This window comes from Peromyscus maniculatus, chromosome 1 (genome assembly GCF_049852395.1).
Source record: "Peromyscus maniculatus bairdii isolate BWxNUB_F1_BW_parent chromosome 1, HU_Pman_BW_mat_3.1, whole genome shotgun sequence".
NCBI lineage: Eukaryota > Metazoa > Chordata > Mammalia > Rodentia > Cricetidae > Peromyscus > Peromyscus maniculatus.
Genome location: NC_134852.1, coordinates 34,480,855 through 34,506,211, shown reverse-complemented (window position 1 = coordinate 34,506,211; position 25,357 = coordinate 34,480,855). Strand labels below are relative to the sequence as shown.

General features: G+C 43.7%; 1 protein-coding gene across 4 annotated transcripts; it reads right to left on the bottom strand.

Annotated features, from left to right (window-relative positions):
* Positions 1–5,961: 5,961 nt before the first annotated feature.
* LOC102926033 (cytochrome P450 2B1-like) lies at positions 5,962–25,325 on the bottom strand. Of its 4 annotated transcripts, none has more exons than XM_042272985.2 (9): positions 25,079–25,277; positions 23,280–23,442; positions 23,015–23,164; positions 19,773–19,933; positions 17,017–17,193; positions 16,438–16,579; positions 14,018–14,205; positions 13,706–13,847; positions 5,962–6,080 (listed from the first exon to the last, which is right to left on the bottom strand). In XM_042272985.2, exons 1-9 carry the CDS (start codon positions 25,247–25,249, stop codon positions 5,977–5,979), a joined length of 1,398 nt encoding a protein of 465 aa, XP_042128919.2. In that variant the 5' UTR covers positions 25,250–25,277; the 3' UTR covers positions 5,962–5,976. The 4 variants fall into 4 exon arrangements, with proteins under 4 accessions (XP_042128919.2, XP_006988091.3, XP_042128923.2 ...); XM_006988029.4 differs by lacking the exon at positions 5,962–6,080 and adding an exon at positions 10,295–10,835 and having other exon boundaries at positions 25,079–25,325; XM_042272989.2 differs by lacking the exon at positions 5,962–6,080 and adding an exon at positions 10,295–10,764 and having other exon boundaries at positions 25,079–25,276.
* Positions 25,326–25,357: the final 32 nt, after the last annotated feature.

The following is a 25,357-nucleotide window of genomic DNA, read 5'->3' as shown; positions in this document are numbered from 1 at the left end:
CATGGGGTCTCTTCAGAGCAACAGAACAATGACTAAGACAGAAGTAATGTGATTAAAAACAAACAAACAAACAAACAAAACACCACTGGTCTACTTTAAAAGTAATGGTGACAATATCTTTGCTATAAATCTTCACTTATCTGAAATAGCTAGGCTTGCAGTTCCTATCTCTGTGAAATACGTGTAACTGCTCAAAGTCTGATGGAACCTACAAGATATTTACAGAGGACAACACATATGGATTGCTAGTGCCCAAGACCTACAGAAGCTGTTAAAAATGTCTCTTTGAGTCTAGTTTCTCTAGGATGTTGGCCAGAACCAGATATGCATTATTAAAGAGTTTTTATTCTTATTTCCTGAGTATTTGGCGTAAATGTTGGGGTGGTACTTAACATGTTGCTTCAGATACGGATATGGATATAGACACTGATATGTACTGTGGGGTGTCATTCTGTACACTATGAATTTGTGTTGCTCTGGTTGGCTAATAAATAAGCTTCTTTGGCCTATGGCAAGGCAGCTTAGAGGCAGGCAGGAAATCCAAAGAGATACAGGAAAGAGAAAGCAGAATGGGAGAGGTGCCAGCCTGCTGCTCAAGGAGCAACAAGATGCCTGCAGACTGGTAATGCCACAGTCACTTGGTAACATATACATTAATAGAAATGGGTTGTGTTAAGTTATAAGAGATAGCTAACAAGAAGCCTGACCATACAGTTTGTAAGTAATATAAGCCTCTGTGTGTTTACTTGGGACTGAGTAGCTGTAGAATGTGGGTGGGAAAGATTCGTCCTGACCGTGGAGCCGGGCATGACTGGAGAAACCTATGGCTATGTTTTGGCACCCAACCTGTGACAAGAATTTCCACTGAAAACCTTTGAAAGCTTTAAAAAGGGGTTCTAAAATGGAGCCAAGTGTGTCTTATTAGATATGTCTCTCAGGTAAGTCATGATACAGAGACACAGTGACATGTGGGCTTGACCTACAGTATGGTGGATTCCTCTCCCGGTACACAGAGGCATCTCCAAGCTGTACAGCATACTGCATGGTGGATTTAGCTTTTGCTAGTACAGACAACAAAGGGCGGGGAATTCTGGGCTACACACTGCTTAATAGAGGCTTTACCCACTGCTTCCTAGACTCAGTGGTGAGCATGGATCCCAGAGCTGGTGGTAAACATAACTCTCCCACGTTGGGAAGCTAAGGGGGGCAGAGTCAACAGCCAAAGTTACCATGCAGCTGATCTTCACATCGATGTTAAGAATGTGTTCACTTTGAAAATTCACTGAGCTGTGGCCTTTTAGAGCAGTGGTTCTTAAACTATGGGTCTCAACCCCTCTATGGATTGGCCAATCCTTTCACAGGGTAACCTAACAACAACAGAAAACATAGATATTTATATTATGATTCATAACAGTAGCAAAATTACAGTTATGAGGTAGCAATGAAAGTAATTTCATGGTTGGGGGTCACCACAACATGAGAAATTGTATTAAAGGGCCACAGCATTAGGAAGGCTGATGGTCAACAATATCATAGCTCAAAAGAGGTTAAAAATCTCATGCAGAGGATCTGGGTTTGGTTCTAAGCACCCACATGGCAGCTCACAGCTAACTTTAACTCCAGTTCTGGGGGGATCCAATGCCCTCTTTTGACCTCTGCAGGCACCAGGCACACACATGATGCACAGATATGTGTTGGAAAAACATTCTTACACACAAAATAAAAATAAATCTAAAAGAAATCATTTTTAAGGTATAACTGAAGCTTGAAAGATAGCTCAGTGGTCTGGAACACTTGCTGCTAAAACATGATGACTGGGATTTGCACCCCAGTCCCAATGATAAGCCTGGCATCCTAAGCACACCCATAACCCCATCTCCAAAGTGGAGGTGTATAGCCTTGAGTTTCCCCTTGTCTTGCCAGGCCCCCATGTTCCCACAGCTGCTTATAAAATAATCACTCAGAGGCTTAATATTAATTACCAATTGCAGGGCCTATGACAGGCTTATTGCTAGCTAGGTCTTATATCTTAAATTAATCCATTTCTATTAATCTGTGTTTTGAAATTTACTCCATGGCTTTACCAGTCTGCTGACATCTTGCTTCTCTTTCAGCGGCATCTGGCGTCTGTTCTCCCCTCTGCCTTTCTTCCCCTCTCTCTCTTCAGTTTCACACCTAGCTATAACCTGCCTTGCCATAGGCCAAATGGCTTTATTTATTAGCCAATCTGAGCAACACATATTCACAGCATACAGAAAGACATCCCACAACAGAGGTGGAGACAGGAGGAGGGTGGGGCTTGCTGGTTTCCAGCCTAGCTAAGAGAATACCAGCCCAGATTAAGGGAGAGACCCTGCCTCAAAAGAATAGACAGAGAATGATAGAGGACAATCAGTGCCCCGATCTGGCCTCTATGTAAAGGTGTGTGCATCCACACACAAAGTAAACATACACTCAAACAGACACACAATAATAATAATAATAATAATAATAACAACAATAATAGTGATGATAATAATAATAATAATAACAATAATTAATTGCATTTCTTTCCAAATTCTAGGCAGCCACTTGCAGAAATTCCATCAGGAAGCACTGTAGTACCTGTACCATGAGACCCACCTCCTATTCTGAGTCCTGACTCAGAAAATCATGACTCTTCCAAAACTTCCTTTCTATCTCTTGTTTTTTCAGATACCAACCAAAGGCTGGGTGTGCTTTCCCTACACTCTGAGCTGTCCCTCTCTTTCTCTGAAGCTTGCCCACTCATTTTTTTTACCACATGGGTGCTGACAAATGGCACAGATTCCTCTATTTCTCTCACCCACCTTCCTCTTCCAGCAGCTGCCAAGATGTACCACTTGCCTGCCCTGATGTTTTTAATCTCAAACTCTGATAAGATTGCCCTTGAGCAACTAGAGGCTTGAAGTTTCAGGGTTGCAGAGAGAGGTGATAGGGATCCACACACAAAGCAGTAATTGTCAGCTTCCAATTACAACCCAAATTTCTGTGCTCAAATCTAGAAGTGGCTGGGTAGACTGTTAGGGGTCTATAAACATCAATAAGTCACTAGAAAGGTGAAACTGTCTTTAGTGCTGCTTTTTTCCCTGCTCATGCCAGTTGCTGCTGCTTTCTGGAAGGGGGGGGGACTTACGCTCGGTTGCTAGGCAACCTACTTCTTAGCATGTAGCATTTGGTTGCTAAGGAGGATTAAAACTTAATTTGCACAACAAACAAAATTTAGCACCTATTGCCAGCTTGGCCTTGTCAGAAATCTCCTTAGGTCAGTGGGACATAATTACCTTAACTTAGTAATTAGCCACTGGTTAAAACATCATCCTAGCAATGTGAGCAGTAAATCTCTTAAGCTGGGATCTTGTGTAAATAACCGGGTGTGAAGGTAAGGAGTTGAGTATCTAATTGCTAGTGGTTATTTTCCTCTATCTGTGGATGAGATGAGCTAATGTTTATCTACCTGCTTTTGTCCTAGGATAAAAAAGTATCTTAGTTGAAATACTTTTGTCTGGAGAATGGCCCTAGCCAGATTTATGTTAATGAAAAATAAATGCAGCTGGGGACAGTTTTCTATTACCCCAGATGGTGGTTTCCTCTAACAGAACCCTTAGTTCTGATAGGTTGACCTTCTGAACTCTAGTCACCTGCTGTATACTCCCATGGTCTTTTGCTACCAGCAGCTCTCAATAACCATGAAACAGATACACAGGGGAAAAAGGCATAGAGAGTAATGTGCCTCCATTTCTAGGGGTGAGTACACACATAATCAGCCCAATTTTGTCTGTTTGTTTATTTAGGCATAGACCTGTGAGTGTGCACTGTGTGCTTTTTATATGTGAAAGGTCATTCTAATACGAGTGTGCAGATGTGTGTTTCTGTGTTTGAGTCTAGACGTGTTTGCTACTCTACTCGTGTGTGTCTGGGGTGTGTTTGCATGCATAATCTTAAATTGTGGGCCTTTCTCTATGTTCTTAGCTTCATATATGAATGTGATTACATTTAAGTGACAAGAACAGTGTCGCATGGACCTGTGCGCATCTCTGTGCGTCAATGCATTCCCCACCCCGAGTCCTTGGGGGCTGCAGATGTAATTTCTCCAGAGTCCCTATTGCACTCTCTGGCCCATGACAGCCACAGTTGGGAGAAAAAAAAGGAGAAGAAAGGAGAGGCAAGAGATTCAGGAGTGGGAAGGCTCAGGAGCTAGGAGGAGAGAGAGGTTGAAACCTGGCAGAGGAGCAGTTGGGGCCTCTGGGTGTCTGGACTGGCTAGATTTTATGTCAACTTGATGCAAGTTAGGGTCATTTGAGAGGAAGGAACTTCAGTTTAGAAAATGCATCCCTAAAATCACAGTGCAGGCAAGCCTGTAAGGCATTTTCTTTATTAGTGATTGATGGGGAGAACCCAGCCCACTGTAGGTGATGCCATCCTTAGGCGGGTGGTCCTGGGTTCTATAAGAAAGCAGGCTGAGCAAGCCATGGGGAACAAGCCAGTTAGTAGCACTCCTCCATGGCCTCTGCATCAGCTCCTGCCTCCAGGTTCCTGCCTTGTGTTCCCACCCTGACTTCCCTGGATGATGAACTATAAAGTAGGAATTCAAGCAAAATAAACCCTTTCCTCCCGAAGTTGCTTTTGGTCACAGTGTTTTGTCACAGAAATAGAAACACTAACTAAATAGTCTCTGATTGCTATGACTAATGACAAATGGTTCCTTTTGTCCTCCTGGCTGTCTTCATAGGTCATGAAGCTCTCCGACCCTCTCTCTTGCTATCTCTCTCTAACAGTGTCTCTGTTCACCCCCACAACCTCCCATAGACTCTGCTGAAAGATGCAGAAACCTTCTTAATCTGTATTCTGCAGTAGCAGAATACTGGAAACCCCGTAATTATATGGTCAGAATTTTTTCATTTGTGGTTCTGGAAGCACTTATTTCCAAGAACACAGCACTGGTATCTGGTGAGGCTCTTGCTGTTGCTCTATAACGTGACACAGGGGTCAGCAAATGTGCCTAAGACTGAAGGAGAAACCTAAAAAGAAAACTGGACATTCTTAGCTAGCCTACCACACTGATTACTTTGATCCATTCACAAAGTGTTATGTTTTGAATGTGAAATCCTTGTCATAGGTTCACATGTGAACACTTTGTACCTAATTTGATAACACTATTTGGGGAGGTGGCAGGATAACCTAAGAGTTAAAGCTTGCAAGTTTTAGGTTTAAGAATTAGGTTGTTGGAGGTAAGCTGATGGGTCATGCCTCCACTGCATGCACACACACACACACACACACACACACACACACACACACACACACACACACACACACACACCCCGCGCGCGCGCACGTGTGTGTGTGTGTGTGTGTGCGCCCTCTTCCTCTTCTTCATTCTCCTCCCTCTTCTTCCATCTGCCATATATAAGAACAACCACAAGAACCCACATTTAGACCAAAGCCCCAAGTGACACACATAACCTGCCATGAAACTAAGAGAAAATAAATCCACTCCTCCCTGTTGCTTTGTAGCAGGAATTTGGTCTGCTGAAAAACAGAACCACCTGTTGTGGGTCAAGTGTTCAAGCATATGTTTTGGGCAATATTCACAATCAACCTATAACATCAAGGCAAAAGATTTATGACCTTATCACATCTTAAAGATCTCACTTGTTAACATTGTTATGATCACATTTAAATTTCAACATGGGTTTTAGAAATGACATTCAATCTATAGTCTTCAGCCCTATTCACCCCAACACACATACACACACACACACACACACCTCATACCTTTTTACACACAAATAACATTCATTCCATACCAATAAGTTTTATTTTGCTGACAATCTTTCACACAGCCATTTACTTTGTGGACTTTATTATTCATCATTTACATGGGAAAATACAAACTGGTATAAACTTGTATAGTTCATGTATAGGATCATGGAAGGTTGCACATATGTTTACACCTCAAATGAGAATTTTATCTTCTTCCTGTGGTAACTTGTTCCTTATCCTGATATCTACAAAAGAATTGAGGACAAATGAAGAACTGGAAGATCGTGTTGACTCATCTGCAGAGGAAGATGTGGGAGAAACAGAGAGAACCATGTAAACAACACTGGCATCTATAGCAATCTTTCAAATTACAGAGGCCACCATAAGACAAAATTGGCTGGAGATGTCTCTCAGTTGGTAGAATCCTTGCCTAGCATGCACAGAGTTCTGGTTTAATTCTCTGTTCCATTGTATCCACCTTCTTGTACTGTACCCTCTGTCTTGGTCTCATTCCCCTACATTGTCCCTCTGGCTGACTTTCACATGGCTGGTGCCATCTTCAGGTTTGCCTGAAACGTTGCTGTGTCTATTATTCTCTAATCATGGTGTGACTCCTTGTGCACCTGTGTCTCTCTGGTCTCATCTCTGACTCTCTGAGAGTCTGGCCTCATTTTAGACCCTTTGTCTTGATTACTCTTCTATTACTCTGCTAAGACTCCATGACCAGCTCAGCTTAGAGGGGAAAAAAAGAATTTACTGGGGCTTACAGTTTCAGAGGTGAGACCATAACCATCATGTCAGGAACATGCAACCAGGTGGATGTCATGGTGCTGAAGCAGTACCTGAGAGTTTACATCTCATCCATGTCAGGAGGAAGACAGAGCACTAACTGGGAAAGGCATGAGCTTTGGAAACCTCAAAGCCCATCCTCAGTGACACACCTCCTCATCCTTTCCAAATATTTCCACCAACTAGGGAACAAGTATTCAAATATATGAGCCAATGAGAGTTATTCTCACTCAAACTGCCACATCCTGGTTTGTCTCACATCCATCTGTCCTTCCCACCCAGACATTTTGTGTCTCTGTTAACGATTTCTAGTATTACATATCTTAGTTCTAATTTTCTTCTGAGAAACTTCTATTTCAAAATGTATCCTTGGATCTTTAACTTGTCATCCTACATCCCCACCCCAAAAACCTGTCTCTTCATCACTCTTCTGAATCTTTAGCAATCACACTCTCCATTTCTGTGTCTCCAACATGTTGACCTCCTGCACACACACCTGCAACTAAACACAGGTTTTCCAAAGCTCCACCAGCAGACCCTAAGCCTCCACCTTGATTTCAGTCTCCATGCTCCATTTTCTGCTACAAAGTCCTTCATGGTGGTCAGACAGAACCCCTAGAGGAAGCTCCAAGTCATTCTTTGGCCAAAGAATAAAATAAAAACCAGCATACCTAAGAGTGGAGTGGGTGGGATTTTCCCACCCACTGCCCTCAGGACCATCCCACACTCACCACTTCCTGGAAGATGGATCAATGATTGCCGTGAGCCCTCGGCCAAAGAAAGCCCCAGCCTGATCCTCTGTGGCCTCCCATATTGCCTCATGTCCACCCCGGATAAGAATAGGCTGAAGCCCATGTAGGCTATTTCAGTCTCAAAAATTATTAAAGACCAGCCTTAATAGTCTTCTTCTCAGGGTCTCAGAAGAGAGGCTACAAATGGCAAGAAATATTTTCAGGAAAAGAAACTAAGAACCCCGAGCTCTGTTGTCTATCTATCTTATTCCTCTGGGATAAAATCCTATCTACACAGCTTCAGTTCTGTTCTCATGCCTAGCTCCTTTCTTGTCTGATTTCTCTCTACATTTATCTGCTGTCCCCTGTAAGTTTTACCTTAATTTTTTGTTCTTAGTTCTGCCCCATCTAGGTTCTCATCCATCTAGTTCTTTCCCATCTCAGCTCCTCTCCCATCTCCTTTCCCATCTTGTTTTTTTCCTCATCTTATTCTTCCCCATCTTGCTCTTCCTCATCTTCCATCTCGTTCCTCTAGTACTCTTTTCTGTCCCTTCAATCTAGTTCTTCCCCATCTCAGCTAGTTCCTCTCCAGTTCTTACCCATCTAGTTCTTCCATTCTCTTTTCTCTTCTCCATTTAGTACTTGCTCTGAAAATAAAACTGCCTTTTATCCCTTTGGCTCTTATCACTCCAAGTTATCTTTGTTCCCACATTTTCTGGCAAGGTGGGGAGGAATTGTGCTCAATCACTTGGCATCTTGGCTAAGCAACTTCCATCACAGCTACATGTACCTGTAAGTAGGAACCGTTTAGTTCTGAGTTAGTTGTTAAAGGCTGATCTAAAACTAGAGATAAGGCTTTGGAAAGGAGAAAGTTAATCTTAATTAGCACATCTGCCAGGCCTTCTCAAACAGATAGTCTGGATGCTTAAGTCTGTTCTTAGAGAGTACAGAGGTATCTCTGATAAGATACTTTTGTCCATCCAGGAATGGTTCTTGCCGGATGCTGCCAAAGATGATAATTACAGGGAGGCTTGAAGTGGGGTTCTGCCCATGCATAGCTGTCACTGCAGAAGGTTACCTGAATATTCCATTAGTAGAGGGGAAATGATGCCCAAATGAATGATGGAAAAGCTACAATAGCACATAAGAAATTCATAGTAGGAAATGACTAACAATCCAAAGCCAATATCACCAAGACTCCTTGAGGCTTAGTGTGACCTCTTGAAGGCCCTTGGCTTCTTCCATGTATTAGTTTGTCATAATCAGCTGAAATCCTACCTCATATATTTTTATGGCTTGCAGCATGACAGTATCTCCATATTTCCCCCTCAGCTGCAGAGTCAAAACCCAGACCTCACAAGCTGACCATAGTGATGGGTCCTTCCTCTCCAGATCACACTCTCCGATGTTGTCTGGGTCTCATCAGGGAGGAAACCAAACTTGAGTTCTGTAGTTTCACATGACTATCTCTATCATACACTTCTCTGAGGGCCCTGGTCCCAGCTTTTCTGAGAAACTTCCCAGCTTTGGACATTATGAGTTTCACAGACTCCACACATGCAAAAGCTGCTCTCCAGGATGGAGACCACACTATGTCTACCAGAACCTACCTACCTTAAAACTGTTCCTTCTCATAAGAATTCTAGAAGCTTCTCTAGTGCCACAGCACAGCTGGAAGAAGAGATTTCCCAATCTGATCAGGAGATGTCTGTTGAACCATGGACTTGCAACTCTTTGCTGCCTGTGAGCATCACTTCCTTCCTCCCACCTCCTGCCTCCTCACCCTGACCTCCTCCACATCTCATGCCTTGGAAAGATTTGAGGAGCTCACGAGGTCTGTTTGCAAAATGTTCTCCAGCAAAGGCAGAAGCCATTGTCCAGGAGAGAGACAGTCCTTGAGCTGGAGCCACCCCAGATCCAGACTAGCAAGATTCAGGAGAAGCCAGAGTGCCATGGTCCTACCTCGGCATGCTGCACATTCCTGTTTTTCTTGAAGACAGACTGTTCTGTTTGTTGTCCTGTTTCTGTGGCTGGTGGAAGAGAGTGAGCCAGGAATCTACCTTGGCAAAGTTCCTGATAATTCACCCTAGGCTGCAGGGAGCTTGGTAACTAAGGTGGAAATTTAGTATCTCAGGAGTGTGTTGAGAGCTGCCTGCTGACTGGCCAATGGCTGCCCAGAGACACCTTCCTAGGTGATGATGTTAAATAAATGACACTTCCCACAAGCACCTGCTTGTCCCAGCAGTGTGGTGTGCAGAGGCTGAGTTTCAGGGGACACTGCTCAAAGGGTGGCTCCCAGACACGTCTGTCAGAAGGTGACAAGACAGCAAGAGCAGATGACTCCCAGAACTGGGTCAGTCTGGAGAGTTTGGGGACGAGGATTTACTCTGGTTATCTGAAGGAAGTGACAGAGATTAGAAAGACAAGGTCTGGCTGCATATTGGGCAAGTATAATGAGTGACTCATTTTGTCACTTTATTGAGAAATTTATTGATTGATTGATAATACTTCTACTATATTAAACAGCCACCTGCTGTTCCAGGTTCTCACAACGTGGCAGGGAACAAGGCAACAGATTGTCCCTTTACAAACGTGGCCTAGATGTGATGGAGTGTGCACCCAGAAGCCCTTTGCAAAGAATCTTAGTTACAAGACATTCAAGAAGGTGCATGTAAAAGTAACCAGGAAGTCGAGGGACTGTGCCTTGTGATGACTGCTCTTGAGTGTTGACTTGACTACATCTGGCATCAACTAAAACCCAAGCTGCTGGGCATGCTCTGAGGGATTTCTTATCAGATTCTTAGAAGCAGGAAGACCCACTCTAAATCTGGACCACACCTTCTGCTGGCAAAAAACAGGAAAGAAGGTAATGTGCTTTTGGCTGAGAAAGATGATGAGAAAAGTCCATGAAGGTTTGTGGCTGTGGCCTGCAAAGCAGCACAGGGACCTAGATAATATTGTGTGAAGTAAAAGACACCAGACACCAAAGATCACACACTCTGTGATTCTCTTTATGTGAACCATGCATCTTAGGCAATTGACAGACACAGAATTCAGACCATGAACAGAGTCGATCAGGATAGATCATGGATCTGTGGCTGTTGGGAGTGATTCAGCATGAGATGTGGCCTCCTGAAGTCTCTCTGTTCACATATCAAGAAAGGCACCTGATTGATTTCTCCAGTGCCATTCACAGGGCAGAAGAAAACACCTCCAGCTTTGCAGAAGCTGCAGTGAGGTCTTCTGAAGTGAGCAGTGACCTAGGGCCTGGATACCAGCAGGTCTCTCAGAGGCAGAAAGATGGGGTCATTCTCAACAGGAGTGGGGACACCTAGCCACCACAGCTCAGTCAGCGGGCCAAGAAGCAGATCTGGTACTTTGGGGGCACTTTGGAGAGGCCACTCTCCTTGGGACTGAGGTCAATGTCCTCAGGAGCCACCGGACTGGACACAGAGAAGTTCTGGAGGACGGTGGTGAAGAAAAGGAACAATTCATTGCAGGCAATGCCTTTGCCAAGACAAATGCGCTTCCCTGTGGGCATAGAGGATGAGCAATGTGAGCCCCAGGGCAGCATACAACCTCCCAACTTTCCCATCCCTAAGCCCAGAAAACTCAGGCTATTGCAAAGAATAAGAATGAGTCCCTCAACCTGCAATTCAAAAATGTTAAGAGAGTCCCCAAACCTTAAAGAATTGGTACAAAGGCCAGTGAGACTTCTTAGCTCGGAAAGGAGCCTGTTGTCAACCCTGAAGACAAAAGTTCACACCCTAGAGCCACATGTTACAAGGAGAGAACAGACCCCCAAGTCTGTCCTTTGATATAAACACATATACACCCACCATGGCACACATGTATATGCATGCAAACATATACACAATAAATTAGTTATAAAATTCAGGACAGACTGTTGGTGGGTGTCTCATGGTCACTTCTGACAGATTTCTATCTTTTGTTGGATTATCAGAGTCCTTTGTTCCGGAACTGTAAGAATGGATTATCAGAGTCCTTTGTTCCAGAACTGTAAGAAGGTACTAGAATAGGAACCAAGTGTGTATGTGTACACATGTTTAATGCAACATCTTTAGTGTTCTCTCCTTTCTCATATGAGGGATTGGTACCCATCTCATTGGCTGCCCTGAGGGTGAAGATACTGTTTACAAAGACTCTTAGATTAACAACTGGATGGTGTTAAGGGTCGTATATGAGCCAGTCATGGAGGCACATGTCTGCAAGTGCAGCGCTTGGGAGACTGAGGCAGGAAGTTGATAGATTACAGAGCATGGCCTCTCTGTCTCTCCCCTTTCTCTGTCCCCTCTGTCACTCATCCTCTCCTACACCTTTCTCTCTTTCTCTCTGACTCCTTTGTTTCTCCTGCTTGTGATCAATGAACTTCAACAAGTTCCTGAACACAGTTGTTCACACAGTTGAGAATGGGCAGGGGCACATGAAAAGGGCCTATGGCACCCACAGGATTCTCAGAGACATAAGGAGCCTTGTTGATTTGTCACGTGGTCATGGAGCACCACATAGCAATGGGACCCTGAAAGCCCAGGCAGAGGCTCCACCTCCTGCCCTGTACCTCAGAGATTCTTAATCTGCACCTGACCAGCTCAGGCCTCCAGATAAAAGAGGGATTTCCCAGCAACCCCTGTGCCCTCCAGTTGTTGGGAAAATGTGCCTGTGTAGGGCTGTCTAGGGAAAGCACTCTATCCCCTTGAGTGTTCCATTTCCTGAACTTAAGTATCATGAGCTTAGAAATTTGTGGAGTGTCTGTCTGAGACAGTTCTCCTAGAACTCATTTTATGACCCAAAATTTTCCAGAGCAGCTTTTAATGGCTGATCTCACTCTCACACAATGTCCCCATGCCTGGAGCTGGCGAATCAGACACCGTTCATGTCTCTTTGGTTCTAATATCCTTTTGGCTTGCTTGCTTGCTCACTCTCTAGCTTGCTGGCTTGGTTGCTTAGTTGTTTGGTTGCTTGCTTGCATCCCACAGCAGTCTTCGTGAACCTGTGTCTGTGCCGCCCATCACCACGTATCTTATTATTTATTCTCTTATGCTTGCTTTTTCTAAACTTCCTAGCCAACATCCTAACCCCTCCACCATCTCTGTCCAACCACATCTGGTCATGTATTTCTTCCTTGTCTTTTCACATCCCCTTTCCCGACAACCCTGCCTTTCTAAACATGGGACACTTATACAGACAATTCACTTTTACCTCACACCCTACATGTCTACAGCTCTGAAGATGAAAATGAAAGGAAGCCCTTATCCTGGACAGAGCCAGGTGCAAGGCTGAGGCCAGGGTCTTGAAGGCACTTGGACACTCAACACTAGAAAATTCTTAGCTGAGAAATGGCTCAGTAAGAGAACACTTGCCTGAAATCCCTCAGTGAGGGATGAGAACAGAGAGGAGGAATAGCAGGAGAACATCTTCTAGAATTAACCATGGAGAGGCTGGAGTATGGGCTCATTTGATGAGAACTTGCTTGACACACACTCAGCCCTGGGTTCTATCCCTATCATGAAGACATGATGGTGGACACAACTAAAAGCTAAGGAATTGTTTCTAGAATGACCCTTTCTCCAAAAGACAAAAACCTGAACACAAATTTTCCATGTTTATATCCCGTAGGGGGAAAAAAAAACTGAATTAAATTTGGCTGGAGGCAGCTTCTGTATGTAACAAACTAACCAAACACAAGAGGCAACTGAACTAATAACAACTTGAGATTATATCTTCTAGTGAAGAACAAGTCTTGGTCTCTCATAGTAGTTGACCCACCCCAGGCTGCCAACTACTCCAGCATGGCCAAGTAAGGCAAAAGCAGAGCTGGCACCAATTAAGCTGTGTGTCCATGCCCAGCTCCCCGTTGTCTGTAGAGACCGAGGGCTGACTCTGATGGCTGCTGTAACCCTGAACTTCTCTGGTTCAGGATATTATCCGTCATGGATTTTTTTTTTCTGAAATAAATGGTAGTAATTTTGATTTCTCTTACAATTTGCCAAGCAAGAGTATTTACTGCAAGCAGAGACAAGCATGTCAAGACATGCCCCATCTCCCCAGTGCTCACAGCTAAACTCAATGCCTCCCTGGCCATCAAGACCCTGCACAGTTCACAGCAGTGTTCATAGAAGACGTCAGTTGTTCTTGCTGCTGTTTCTTAAGAAAATGCATTTGCTCAGGTTTAGAAGCTTTTAAATAATTCCCCAAAGTCATGAGGGCCAGAATGCTCCTTTAGTTCAAGAGTCCTCTTATGGCACTATAGCCAGGGTGAATGAAATGGTTCAGGCAAAGCAGCTGAAATAAATCAGTAAACAGAGACCTAGACCTGTCTGTGTCCAGGAGGATGAGCCTGCCCTCTAGTGTCTGGGAAAGGAAGCACAAGTGGGTCTCACCTATAGAGAAGGGCATGAAAGCTTCATTTTTCTTCAGTGCCCCATTGGCATCCAGGAAGTGGTCAGGGTTGAAGGTGTCTGGTTGTGCAAAGTACCATGGGTCATGGAGAGCTGAACTCAGGATGGGGTACACCTCAGTATTCTAGGAGACATTATGAGACACAAAGATATTAGCATACCCTGACTCCCAGCTTCAGACAGTCAGTTCCTAAGAAATACAGAATTGCTAGGTAACCACAACAGTCTGAGGCTGGCAATCAGAAAATGGAGGATGATCATGGAGTAGAGATGTGGAATGGCAGCTGATCTCACCTTGGGTAGCAGATACCCTCGGAACAAAGTGTCTTTGGTGACTTTGTGTGGGACACCAATCGGGGAGAGATCTGAAAATCTCTGAATCTCGTGGATGACAGCCTCAGTGTAAGGCATTTTGGTGCGGTCATCAAGGGTTGGTAGGCGGTGTGAGCCAATCACCTGATCGATCTCCTTTTGGACTTTCTCTGCACAGAAAAGGGAGACAACAGACAGTGCCCTCCCTCCTTTCATGGAGGCAATGCAGTGTGACCCTGTTTTCTGCCAGCTAATAGCCTAGGAACAGTGCAGAGCAAGGAGACTCTGCTGAGAAAGACACAGTGAACTCTTGGGCATGCACACCTGTGCTTCCCTCAGGCACCTGTCTCTCCAGCCACACTTAGATCTATAGTAGAGTCTCTCTGAAAAGCTCCAAACTTGCTTGTAAATACAAAAAGTGAAAAATCTACAGCACATGAATATTTTTAACCTATCAATCTGGAGTAATAACTGGAGAGGAATTGGTAAGAATTTTCTCCTTTTGAAATATAATGTTATAATTTGTATTTCTGTATATCAATCATACATACACACACAAATATACAAACACACCAAGAGTGACAGACAGACAGATGTCTTTGCATGGAATTTATTTTTAAGTATCCAGTGGGCTGGAGAGATGGTTCAGTGGTTAATAGTACTGACTACTACTCTTGCAGAGGTTCCAGGTTCAATTTCCATCACCCACATGATGACTCACACTGTCTCTGACTCCTGGTCCACCATCATAGACATATATGCAGGCAAAACAATAATGTTCATTAGTAAAATAAATTTAAAAATCCAGGCTAAGAATCTAAGGCTATATCCTCAGAAATAAAGGAAGTACATTAATCTATGCATACTTGAATACAAAATATGGGTATGTTGGTGAGTATGTTGGCCGATAAAATGACTCAACCAGAAAGTGTACTTGGTTTGCATCCTGACAGCCTGACTTTGACATCCAGAACCCACATGAAGGTGTAGGAGAGGCCCAGCTACACAGAGTTGTCCTTCCACCTCCATATACGAGCTGCAGCAAGCATACTCAAAGTAACAGTAAATAATTTTAAAATTTTAGAATACTAGTGTGTGCATCAACAAAGCAATGAATGAGTCAGTTAATAGAAGTAAAGGCTGCTGAGCAAATGAAATGAGCAAACTAAAACCTGGATATATGTATTCTACTACTTTTACTTGTTAAATTAAACAATTAATGAATCAATAAATAGTACCTACATAAATAAATCAATGCACACAACCAGACAATAATCAAGCAAATGTAGATTCAACAGAGGAATATGTGAATGAATGAAAGAATGAATAAATGAATGAATGAATGAGTAAATATCGGAATAAACACATAGGTCTAACATGAATTGCTAAATGGTATTATTAATTTAAAAAAAACAGAACCAGATATTGGGATAAAAGCTGAAAGATCAGAGAAACAGAACAAGCCACAGTCAACCTCACCTTGTCAACTCCTCAGCTGATCCTGTTTCCACTAATCCTCAGACTGAAAGCCTCTGAGTCCTCACCCCTGAGGGTCTCAGTTGAACTGCTGCTTAGTTCCTATCTCCTTATGCCTTATATACCATTCTCCACCCAAACATGTCACTTCCTGGGATGAAAGGCCTGTGTGCTTTCCAAGCAAAGGCATGAGATCTCAAGTGCTGAGATTAAAGGCATGTGCCACCACTGCCTGACTCTTTTCCCTGTGTGGCCTTGATCCCACAGAGATCCAGAAAGATCTCTGCCTCCCAAGTGATAGGATTAAGGGTATGTGTCACCACTGTCTGGCTTCTATGTCTAATCTAATGGCTAACTCTGTCCTGTGATTCCCCAGATAAGTTTATTAGGGTATACAATATATCACCACAGGTATTGAATGATAAATAAACCACAGGTAAATAAGTGAATCATTAAAAAGATACATGGAGGAAATAACGGACACATGAAGGATAAATTCAAAGGCCAGCTGGAAAAATTAAGGAATGAAAAGATTTGTATATGAATAAACAAATGACTCAATGACAGATAGGCATGAATAGGTATATAGCTGGATGGATAGAAAATGGATAAATGGATGAGTGGATAATGGATGGGTAAATGGGTGAAGAGGTGGGTGGACAGAAAGATGAATGAATGGATGGAAGTAAAGACAGAAGGGAAGGAGGGAAGGATGGATGGATGGATGGATGGATGGATCAACCTTTAAGTGATAACAGAAAATGGGCCAGCTCAGTGTTCACTCACTCAAAACAGTGCCCTAGTTTAGAAGTAAATAAAAGCCTTCAGAACTCCTGATGTAAGAGACCCATGTCTCACTCATTCACACTAATCTCCACAGCCAAAAGGGATATAGAAGATCGCCCAACTGACAGCCTATGGCACACCTGTAATATGAGGGTATTTGAGCATGAGCAGGAAGCCATAGCGGAGCGTGGTGCTGCTGGTCTCGGTGCCAGCAAAGAAGAGAGACAGCACAGAGATCATGAGGTTCTGGTGATGGAACTCCGTGTGTTGGTTGGACTTCTCCTGGTTCCAGATGGGAGAGAGAAGGGAGGGTCAGGGGTGACTGGGTTCTTACAGGGAGATGCTCACACATGCTGGGAACTGTCCTTCTGTCTCACACTGTATGAACCACACGGCATTTCTCTGTTCTTGATAATGTCCCTTGCTCCCTGTTCTGTATTTTCTCTCAACTTTGCTCTCTGGTAGTTTTTGTCTCCCAGGCTCTCTCTTCCTCTGATGTCTTTTCTGCTTTTTGTCCCTTGCCCTGTGTTTCTTCCACAACCTTCTTTCTCCCTATTTCATTTTCTCCTCCCCTTCTCTAGTCTTCAATTCTAGATTCTTCTGCATCTTCTCCACTCCATTTCCTATCTCTCCTCCCCATCCTCTGCCCCCCTTTTCCTCTGCTCACATCCCCAGCCTTCACTCTCACCCATCACTTCTCTCATTCATGCAGGACTTACCTTCTCCATGCGTAGAAGGTAGGCATCAATGAAGTCCCTTGGATTGCTGGGGTCCAAGGTTGCCCTGTGCTTCTCCACACTCTGGCCAATGTAGTGGAGGATTTCCTGCAGATTTTTGAAGATTTGCTTGTGGGCACCAGGAAAGTACTTCAGGAAGCCAGAGAAGAGCTCAAACACCTGCAAGAAAGAAGGACCCAGGAGGTCACCTGGAGCTATCTGGTCACAAGAAGTGAACAGTGCTCTAACTTAGTCACTCTTCTATTGCTATGAAGAGACATCACAACTAAGGTATTTCTTACAAAAAAAAGGTATTTTTGAGGGCTTGTCTACCATTTCAGAAGCTTAGTCTATTATCATCATGGCAGCAAGCATGGCAGCATGCAGACAGGCATGTGCCTGAGAGCTGACATCATGATATACAAGCAGGTAGGCAGAACTAGAGGGAACACTGGGCCTTGCATGGGATTTGGAATCCTCAAAGTTCACCTCAAGCAACACATCTCCTCCAAAGAGGTCCCAGATCCTAATCCTTCCAAAAAACTCTTCAACTAGATCTCAGGTATGCAAAGACACTAGCCTATGTGGGCCAATCTCATTCAAACCACCACTTTCTTCTTGGTCCCCAAATTTCATGAAGAAACATGCAAAACACACACACACACACACACACACACACACACACACACACACACACACACACACACATACACACACACCTCATAGAGTACACTATACACATTCATAGTTTTGCACTTTGTCTCTAAATCTGTCTCTAACCTTTCCTATAGACATGTCAGAGCAATGGCAGGTGGCAATTAATATTCAAGGTGTCAGCCCATCAGAAGTTCAACTCTCTGATGGGATTGTCTCACTCAAGCAAGGCTTGAAAGAAAACAGACTCCATAATGTATTTTGCTTCTGTTGTGTCCCTGCATGCTTGCTGCTGCTGTGTATATGGTGCTGGAAATCATCCACTGCCTATATTGTAATATGCTCATCTCATGAATATATTGTCCCTACTGGGCACATTTATATCTGTGGATTGTCAGGAAGAAGATTTCTTCTTAAGCTGTATAATTTTGGTGAATAGAAATAATACTAGGATATTTTTCATAACTAGGTCTACTGTTCCATGAGGACTGTCATATACTTAGGACCTGTTTTATACCATAGCTCAGGCTGACAAAGGAAAACTGTTGTATTTCTAGCTACTAAGACAGCTGTATACTATCAGCTGTTACTTCAAAGTAACTTCAAATTAGACCATTTGCCTTGCTAATGGGTTTTAAGATAAACATTTCCCAGAGAAAGCAGTCTAATTCTCAAGGACAAAATAGCAGCTGTCTGATTTGTTGAACCAAGGTTACAGGTACATAGCAACCTAATTACTATACCAGTCTCTCTTGCTAAGTCTGGCTGATAACATAGGCCAGTGATTAACTCTCTGCACAAATTCCTAACCTCAGTTGTATGATACAGGCATACACCTGAAAACTCAAAGTTCAGCCAACTAACTGTTCTTATGTTGAGTCCTAAAATTGCACAGGTGAAAAAGAGTTACAAGTTTCCATTTTTTATGATCTAAAGTTACAAGCAGGACAGAAAAATATATTTCAAGAACTAAAATGTATTTATTGTCACTGTGCCTTGGAAAATATCAAGTAGGAGATTTAAGGTAAACCTGAGTTCCCACCAAAGCATTTACTATAGAGAATTCAAGAAAGCCACCCAATCACAAAACGTTAGTTTAAAATGTTTATTACACTCAGAAATATAGGATAGCTGATGATTTTATTTTTCTTAGACTCCTCAATAGTTTAGGTTTATAACTGTTCTAAAATCTTTTATAAGTCTATCTCTCTAAATAGATAACAAGGACCAGTTCTTTCTTTACACTGCAGCTGCAGATTATAACCACACCAATTAGAAATCTAAGATGTATTACAAGTGTGTTGCTGTAGGGATGATTCTGTTTCTTATCAAGTGAAATGTGACCTTCAAATGTAACTTTTACATTGCCTGAAGGATTTATGTTGGGTATATATCGCTATGTAGAAAAAAAAAAGAAAGAGAGATTCATTGGAAGAGAATAAAGAAAGTAACCTTTAACATAGTGTGAATTTTTTCCCTATCCTGAAAAATTCCTCAAATAAAAACGTCTTAGCTTCACAACACCTTAAATTCCTTGCAAGCCCTGTGTCCAGCCTTGGAGCTTGTTCTCCTAGCTACAATAAACCTTTCCCTTCTCTGTGTCTCCCTTTTCCTCTCCTCTGCTCTCTCTCCAAATACCCTGTGCTGAATTGTCATTGTTTCTTTTAATTTGGGAGTTTTGCTTTATGAACACAAGGTCTCAGGCATGCCATACTGGACTTAATCTCATTGTGTAGCTAAGGAACACCCTGAATTTCTCACCCACCCCCCAACCCCCCGCCTTCACGTGCAGGAATTGCCTGAGTTCTGTACCACGACACCCAGGATATACAGCCTGGGCCTCAGGCATGAAAACCAAGTCCTCTGTCCTCTGAGCTACAGCTGCATCACCAACATCACCATTTTCTGCATGTGTGTATGGCTCTGTATTTCTACATTCAGGTCTCTGCCCTGCTCCCCATCCTTCTCTTTGTCCTGCTCTCAAACTCCTCGCCTCTCCATGTTGTCTCTGCTTTTCTTCCAGCCCGAAGACACTCACTTCTTTGCCCAACAGAGCAGTGTCTTCTTTCCTTTGCCCTAGATACTCTTCTCTTCCCATCACTGACCTGGCTGGAGAATGAGCTGTAGAGCAAGAAGGTCTGATAGATCAGGTCCAGGAGGTGCAGGAAATGGCGGTCTTTGTAGTCAAAGCGCTCTCCAAAGACAATGGAGCAGATGATGTTGGCTGTGATGCTCTGGAAGAGGAAGGTGGGTTCCATGGGGGCTCCTGGAGAATGAGGATGCAGGACAAGAGGCAGTGGATAAAAAAACCATGGAATACTTGGCTTCATCCCCATCCTGTGAGGCTGCCCCCACCACTCACTAAGCAAAGTACAACAACAGAGGCTACCACATTTGCATATGATGCACATATGAGTCTAGGCCCTTCACTTAGAATTGCATGCATCCTTTTATTCAACTTCCCTCAATACTGCACAGAAAATGGGATACTATTCATATACACAAAAAGGGAGGCTACCTTCACTAAGGCAACTCAGCTAACTATGGTTGGGACTAGGATACTAGGGTGGAGAGAAGAGTGTATATATTCAGCCTCCAACCTGCACCTCATCCCAGGACAACATTCTGACTCTGAGCTGATAGCTATCTCCCACTGGCTGCAATGGTGCAGAGAAGGATTCAGGGATTGCCTGTGTGAATTTACAGGCCCTGCAGTCTTCATGCCAATCTGCCATCCCTTCTCTGACTTCTGGGCTCTGTGGTTTTCCTGAAGCCATCAGCACCTGCTCCCTGCCACCTTCCTATGTCAGGTTCAGTCATGGACCCTGGTGGTTAGAGGGCTACCATTGCCCCTCACCCTGAGGCTGGCTTGTCTGTGGTCTCTGATCCCATGTAGATCTGCTGGTGGCTGTGTCAGAGGAGCAACAGGTGGCAATTGGAGTCCAAGGTGTCAGCCCACCAGGAGGAAACACTCTGTTGAGTCAATCTTGGTTCGACAAGACCACAAGTCCCAGGACCCCAGAATGTCTTTTGATTCTGCTCTGCCTCTACATGTTTCTACGGCCATCTTCCTCTGGGATCTCACATGGGGTTAATGGATGGGGGGAGACATCCCTGCCTGTGATGTGGTATGTTTATTTCATGGGAACCATTCTCATGGGCATTTTTATCTGTGAATTGTCATGAAAATGATTCCTACCTAAATTGTCCTGCCAAGTTGATGATAATAATGATAGTTTATACAGAGTTTTGATGAATAAAAGTAAATACAAGGAAATGTTACACAGTTAGGGCCTATGAGTTTTACAGCTAATGCCTATCAGTTTCACCCGAGGAGCTGCTTTAGATCACAGTTCAGGATAATGATTAAGGGAAACGATTGAGTCCCCCGGTCCAGGCAGGCTCTAATTCTCTTAATGCTGAAAGATGCTGTCACAGTTTTCTGTTTGCACCATTATCTCAAACAAAGCTTCAAAATAATTTTTGTTAGACCATATGCTCCGAGAATAGCTTTAAGACAAAGAACCGCAGAAAACAATCTGAAGTTTACAAGGACACACAGTTGAGTTATAGATTCATTAGGATAGGGTCAAAAATACAGAGCAGCCTGACTGTTGTTAGCTGAAGTACTTTCCATGCTAGGTCTGGTTGGTGATCAAAGGTGATGATTAATTCCTTTCACCCACTCCTGACCTTAATTTTCTGATATTAGATATTATTGATAAATCAGTATGTACTCTGAGGATTCAGAGATCAGCTGACTGACTGGTTTTTATGTATAAAAGTTTGGGTTTACGACTTCTTTAAAATTCCTTATAAGATTACCTTTCAAGATAGATAATAAAGTGGTTGATTCTTTTTTTGTAACAGCAATATGCAGCCTTCCAACAAAAGAGTTGGAAGAGATGAAATGGTCCTTGTTTTCTCATATTCTATTAGTCTTAACAAGTTGCTTAGATGTTATAATGTATGTGAGTTATTAGGGTGACTCTTTTTAATCATGTAAGGGAGTTAGTTGAAAATATGGTTTTACCTATATCCATTATAATCATTCACTTGAAAATTTGAATGTAACCACATTGTGAAGCCTGTATGGCTTCAAAGACTTTGTTGGGGAATATAAGTTGTAGAGGCAAAAAGAAGGAGGAGGAGCAGAAGGAGGAGGAAAAGGAGGAGAAAGAGAAGGAGGAGAGCAGAAGAAGAAGGAGGAGGAGGAAGAAGAGGAGGAGGAGAAGAAGAGGAAGAGGAAAGGAAACCATCAAGAAAGTGTGTGAGTGTCTTTTTCCCTTGTCTCCTCAGATCAAAAAAGTACAGTGTGCTGACAGTGTAGATTTCCATTTGAGTCTGAAGTTGCCTGGAGCCTGGTATAGATCCTTCCCTGGGGCTCATCACCTTCACTCTCAGCCTTAGAGCTCACTTCTTTTCCTTTGGGTCCCTCCATCTCTGACTGCTTTCTCCAGATCTCCTGAGAAAGGTGAATAGAGACGGCAAATGTCCCATGTACAGAAATGGAGGTGCAAACAACAGTCATGTCACCAATACGCCCTTGATGTAAAGACCCCTCAAGTCCCCAGAAGTGCCTCTGAGTTCACCCAGAGTCAAACTCCCATCAGCCTCTGTGCTCACTGCTGCTCACCAGCACAAGTACAAGGAAGAAAACACAGTTCCCTGCTTAGAACATGTCTGCAGTTCCTCCTGCCCCCTTCCCTCTCAGTTACCTAGGGTCTGTGTTTGTCTTTGATAAGAACATGGTGTGGGGCAACAACAAACATTAACCTAAAGTGGCTTTGAACTCCATATGTAGCAGAAGGTGACCTTGGAAATCTCAGCCTCCTGCCTCCAGCCCTAGAGTGCTGGGATTATAAACGTGTAGGACCGTGCCCCATGTATGTGGTGCTGGAAGCAACCTTCACTCAGCCACAATCCTATCAAAAAGAGAGCCTCGAAATATAGATGGGAACCAGCCTTGAACTCCTGAGCATCTTGCCTCACTTTCTGAATTCTGAGAGGACAAGTGCACCAGTCATACCCAACAGGCAAACAAAGTAAATTCACAGACTGATTTTCTGAAGAAACTCTGCAGCTATTATCAGTACATGTTTCTGAGTTATTTTGGACACAATATACCTCATGTTTCTTCCCTGCCCTTGCATTTTTTCTCTCTTTCCACCTCTGTCCATATCTCATCCTCCCCATACTGTGTGTGTGTGTGTGTGTGTGTGTATGTGTTGGTCTGTCAGTTTGTCTGCCTTTTCATCTACCCCTATATGTCTCTTTCTCTTTCTTTGGTTGTACACTCAGATCCCTGTATCACCATCTTCCTTTATGCCCATTCTCAGAGACTCACCCTGGAATTTCTGCAGCTCCTCCACCAGATATCGGGCCTCCTCCTTTATCCGCTCCTCCACACTCCGCTTCCCCATCCCAAAGTCCTTCATGGTGGCCACAGAGAATCGCCTAAGGACTTTCCAGCATTCCCCATTGGCAAAGATCACACCTTAAAAAGTAGGGGTAGGTTACACTGAAAGGTCGGGGAACCTGAGTCTTTCAACACAGCTCTGGCTCCACCTTCCTGGACCACATCCTCTACGCCATCCTGTCCCATGTCTTACCATATCCCTGTACAATTGGCTCAACCACAGCAACTGTCCCCCGGCCAGAGAAAGCCTCAGCTTGGTCCACCAGAGCCTCCCTTATGGCCTCTGTCCCACACAACATGACCACAGGCCTCGGTCCCAGGTGCACTGTGAACACATCTCCATATTTTTCTCGAAACTGCCAAACAAAAGGGGACCACGGTTGTTGTTAGTCAGTGCAGATGATGATGTTACACTATGAAAACACATACAGAATGGAAGATAGGAACCTCTCATATGGCCACCCTTTCCCTTCTAGGAACCTAAGATTGAAGGCTTAATTCCATACATAGTCAGGGTCTGCATTGATTGGTTGGGCTTCCTGATCAGTACAGCAGTACTGTAGTGTAGGGAGGAAGGGCAACACACATTTATAATCAAGCAATGTGGAGGCAGAGGCCAGAGAATCGCAAGTCATCCTTGGATAGACATCCATTTGGAAGCTAGCCTCAGCTTCATACAATTATGTATCAAAGAAATAGATATAGATATGGATTCAGCTATCTATGTAGCTCCATGCCCACATCTTCAGTCTGGCCAGCTGGACCATTCTTCCTGTGACCCAGTGACAACCTGTCCAGTGCCTTCTGACAACATCCAGAGGATGGTCCTGATTCACCCACTGAGTTACATGGGAAGGAAAAGTGATAGTCATCTGGTGATGGACCTGAATGTGAGTCATGACTACAGCATACACAGTTGAAAAATATCTGACAATGCAACCATCTGGGCATCTTCAGGGAATTGATCCCAGGAATGTCACAACCCTCAAGTGCTGAAAGCCCTTGGAGAGAATGGTGCAGTGTTTGCATATAACCCACCTCATCCTCTCACAACCTTTACCTCACTCTAGACTGCAATGTAGCTAATAGAAATGAAAGGCTATGAAAATGGTCAGTGTCCAGTGTAGTTTAGGGGACAATGCTAAGGAAAACCTCTAGACAAATTTGATATTGACATACTTATGTTTTTAGGAAGGGTCACAACTTCGAAACTTAAGCAACAATGAACTATCAATACACAGATCAGATTAAAGATGTTATATGAAACTTGAAGGAGGATCATGAGTTTGAGGTTAACCTGGGAAAAGTAGGATGACCTTGTCTCAAAAGCTAGATAAAAACAAATGACTACACCAATGGTACAGATGGGTGATCTGTTAACAATCAAGGGGTAGCAGGAAGTTGGGATTGTTGCCACTGTATCGGCTCTCTAAATGGAGTGGGGCCAAGAATGCTAATTGATTATTAACAAAAAAAATGGTAATTAAACATGAAATCTCCCCTGTGAAGACTGGTATGATGGTACCATGGTCAGCTGCTTGGATGGTCCATGGTGTTCATAACTGCTAAGCACTCCCTACCTACCCCACCTCCTGACCTGCCTCTCCTCCTCTTTGCTCCTGAACAAGGCAGGCTAATTAATCCCTTGTGCTGGCAGAAGCAAACCTTATCTGTTAATGTCTCTGGCATCTTTCTTTCTCTTCTGGAACAAAGAAGCACCAAAGAGGAAAATTGTAAAACCTTGACACACACCTGGACACCCCTGTCATCTTTCACAGTCCAAACACAGTCCCCCACATGATTTCAACATTGAGAGGACATGCCTGTGGATCTGGGCACCATCCATCACCAATCAGCCTTTCAACTTTCCCTTAGCCCCCTTCCCACCTGAGGCTAGAGCTTGGATGGAATCCCTTTCTCGTCCTGCTGAGTGATCTCCAGGAGCAAACACAGGGCTAAACCCATAGGGCACAGACACTGTGTATGTCTCACCAGCATGAAGGAGTTGAGGAGGCCTCTTCTGTCCAACTGTAGAAGGTTTCCCAAGAGGGGCAGGGGACATGGTCCTGGTGGTAGGTGGCCATGGGCTTTTGGGTGTCTCCTGACCAGAAGCAGTAAGAAGCCCACAATGATAGTGAGAAAGTACAGGACACTGGCCTCCATGGTTCTGGTCAAATCAGCATCCACTTCACTGCATACTCCAGCAGGACTTTTATGCTGAGCCTGTCTTTCCACCCAGTTATGTAACTTCAGCTATTCCCACCTCCTATT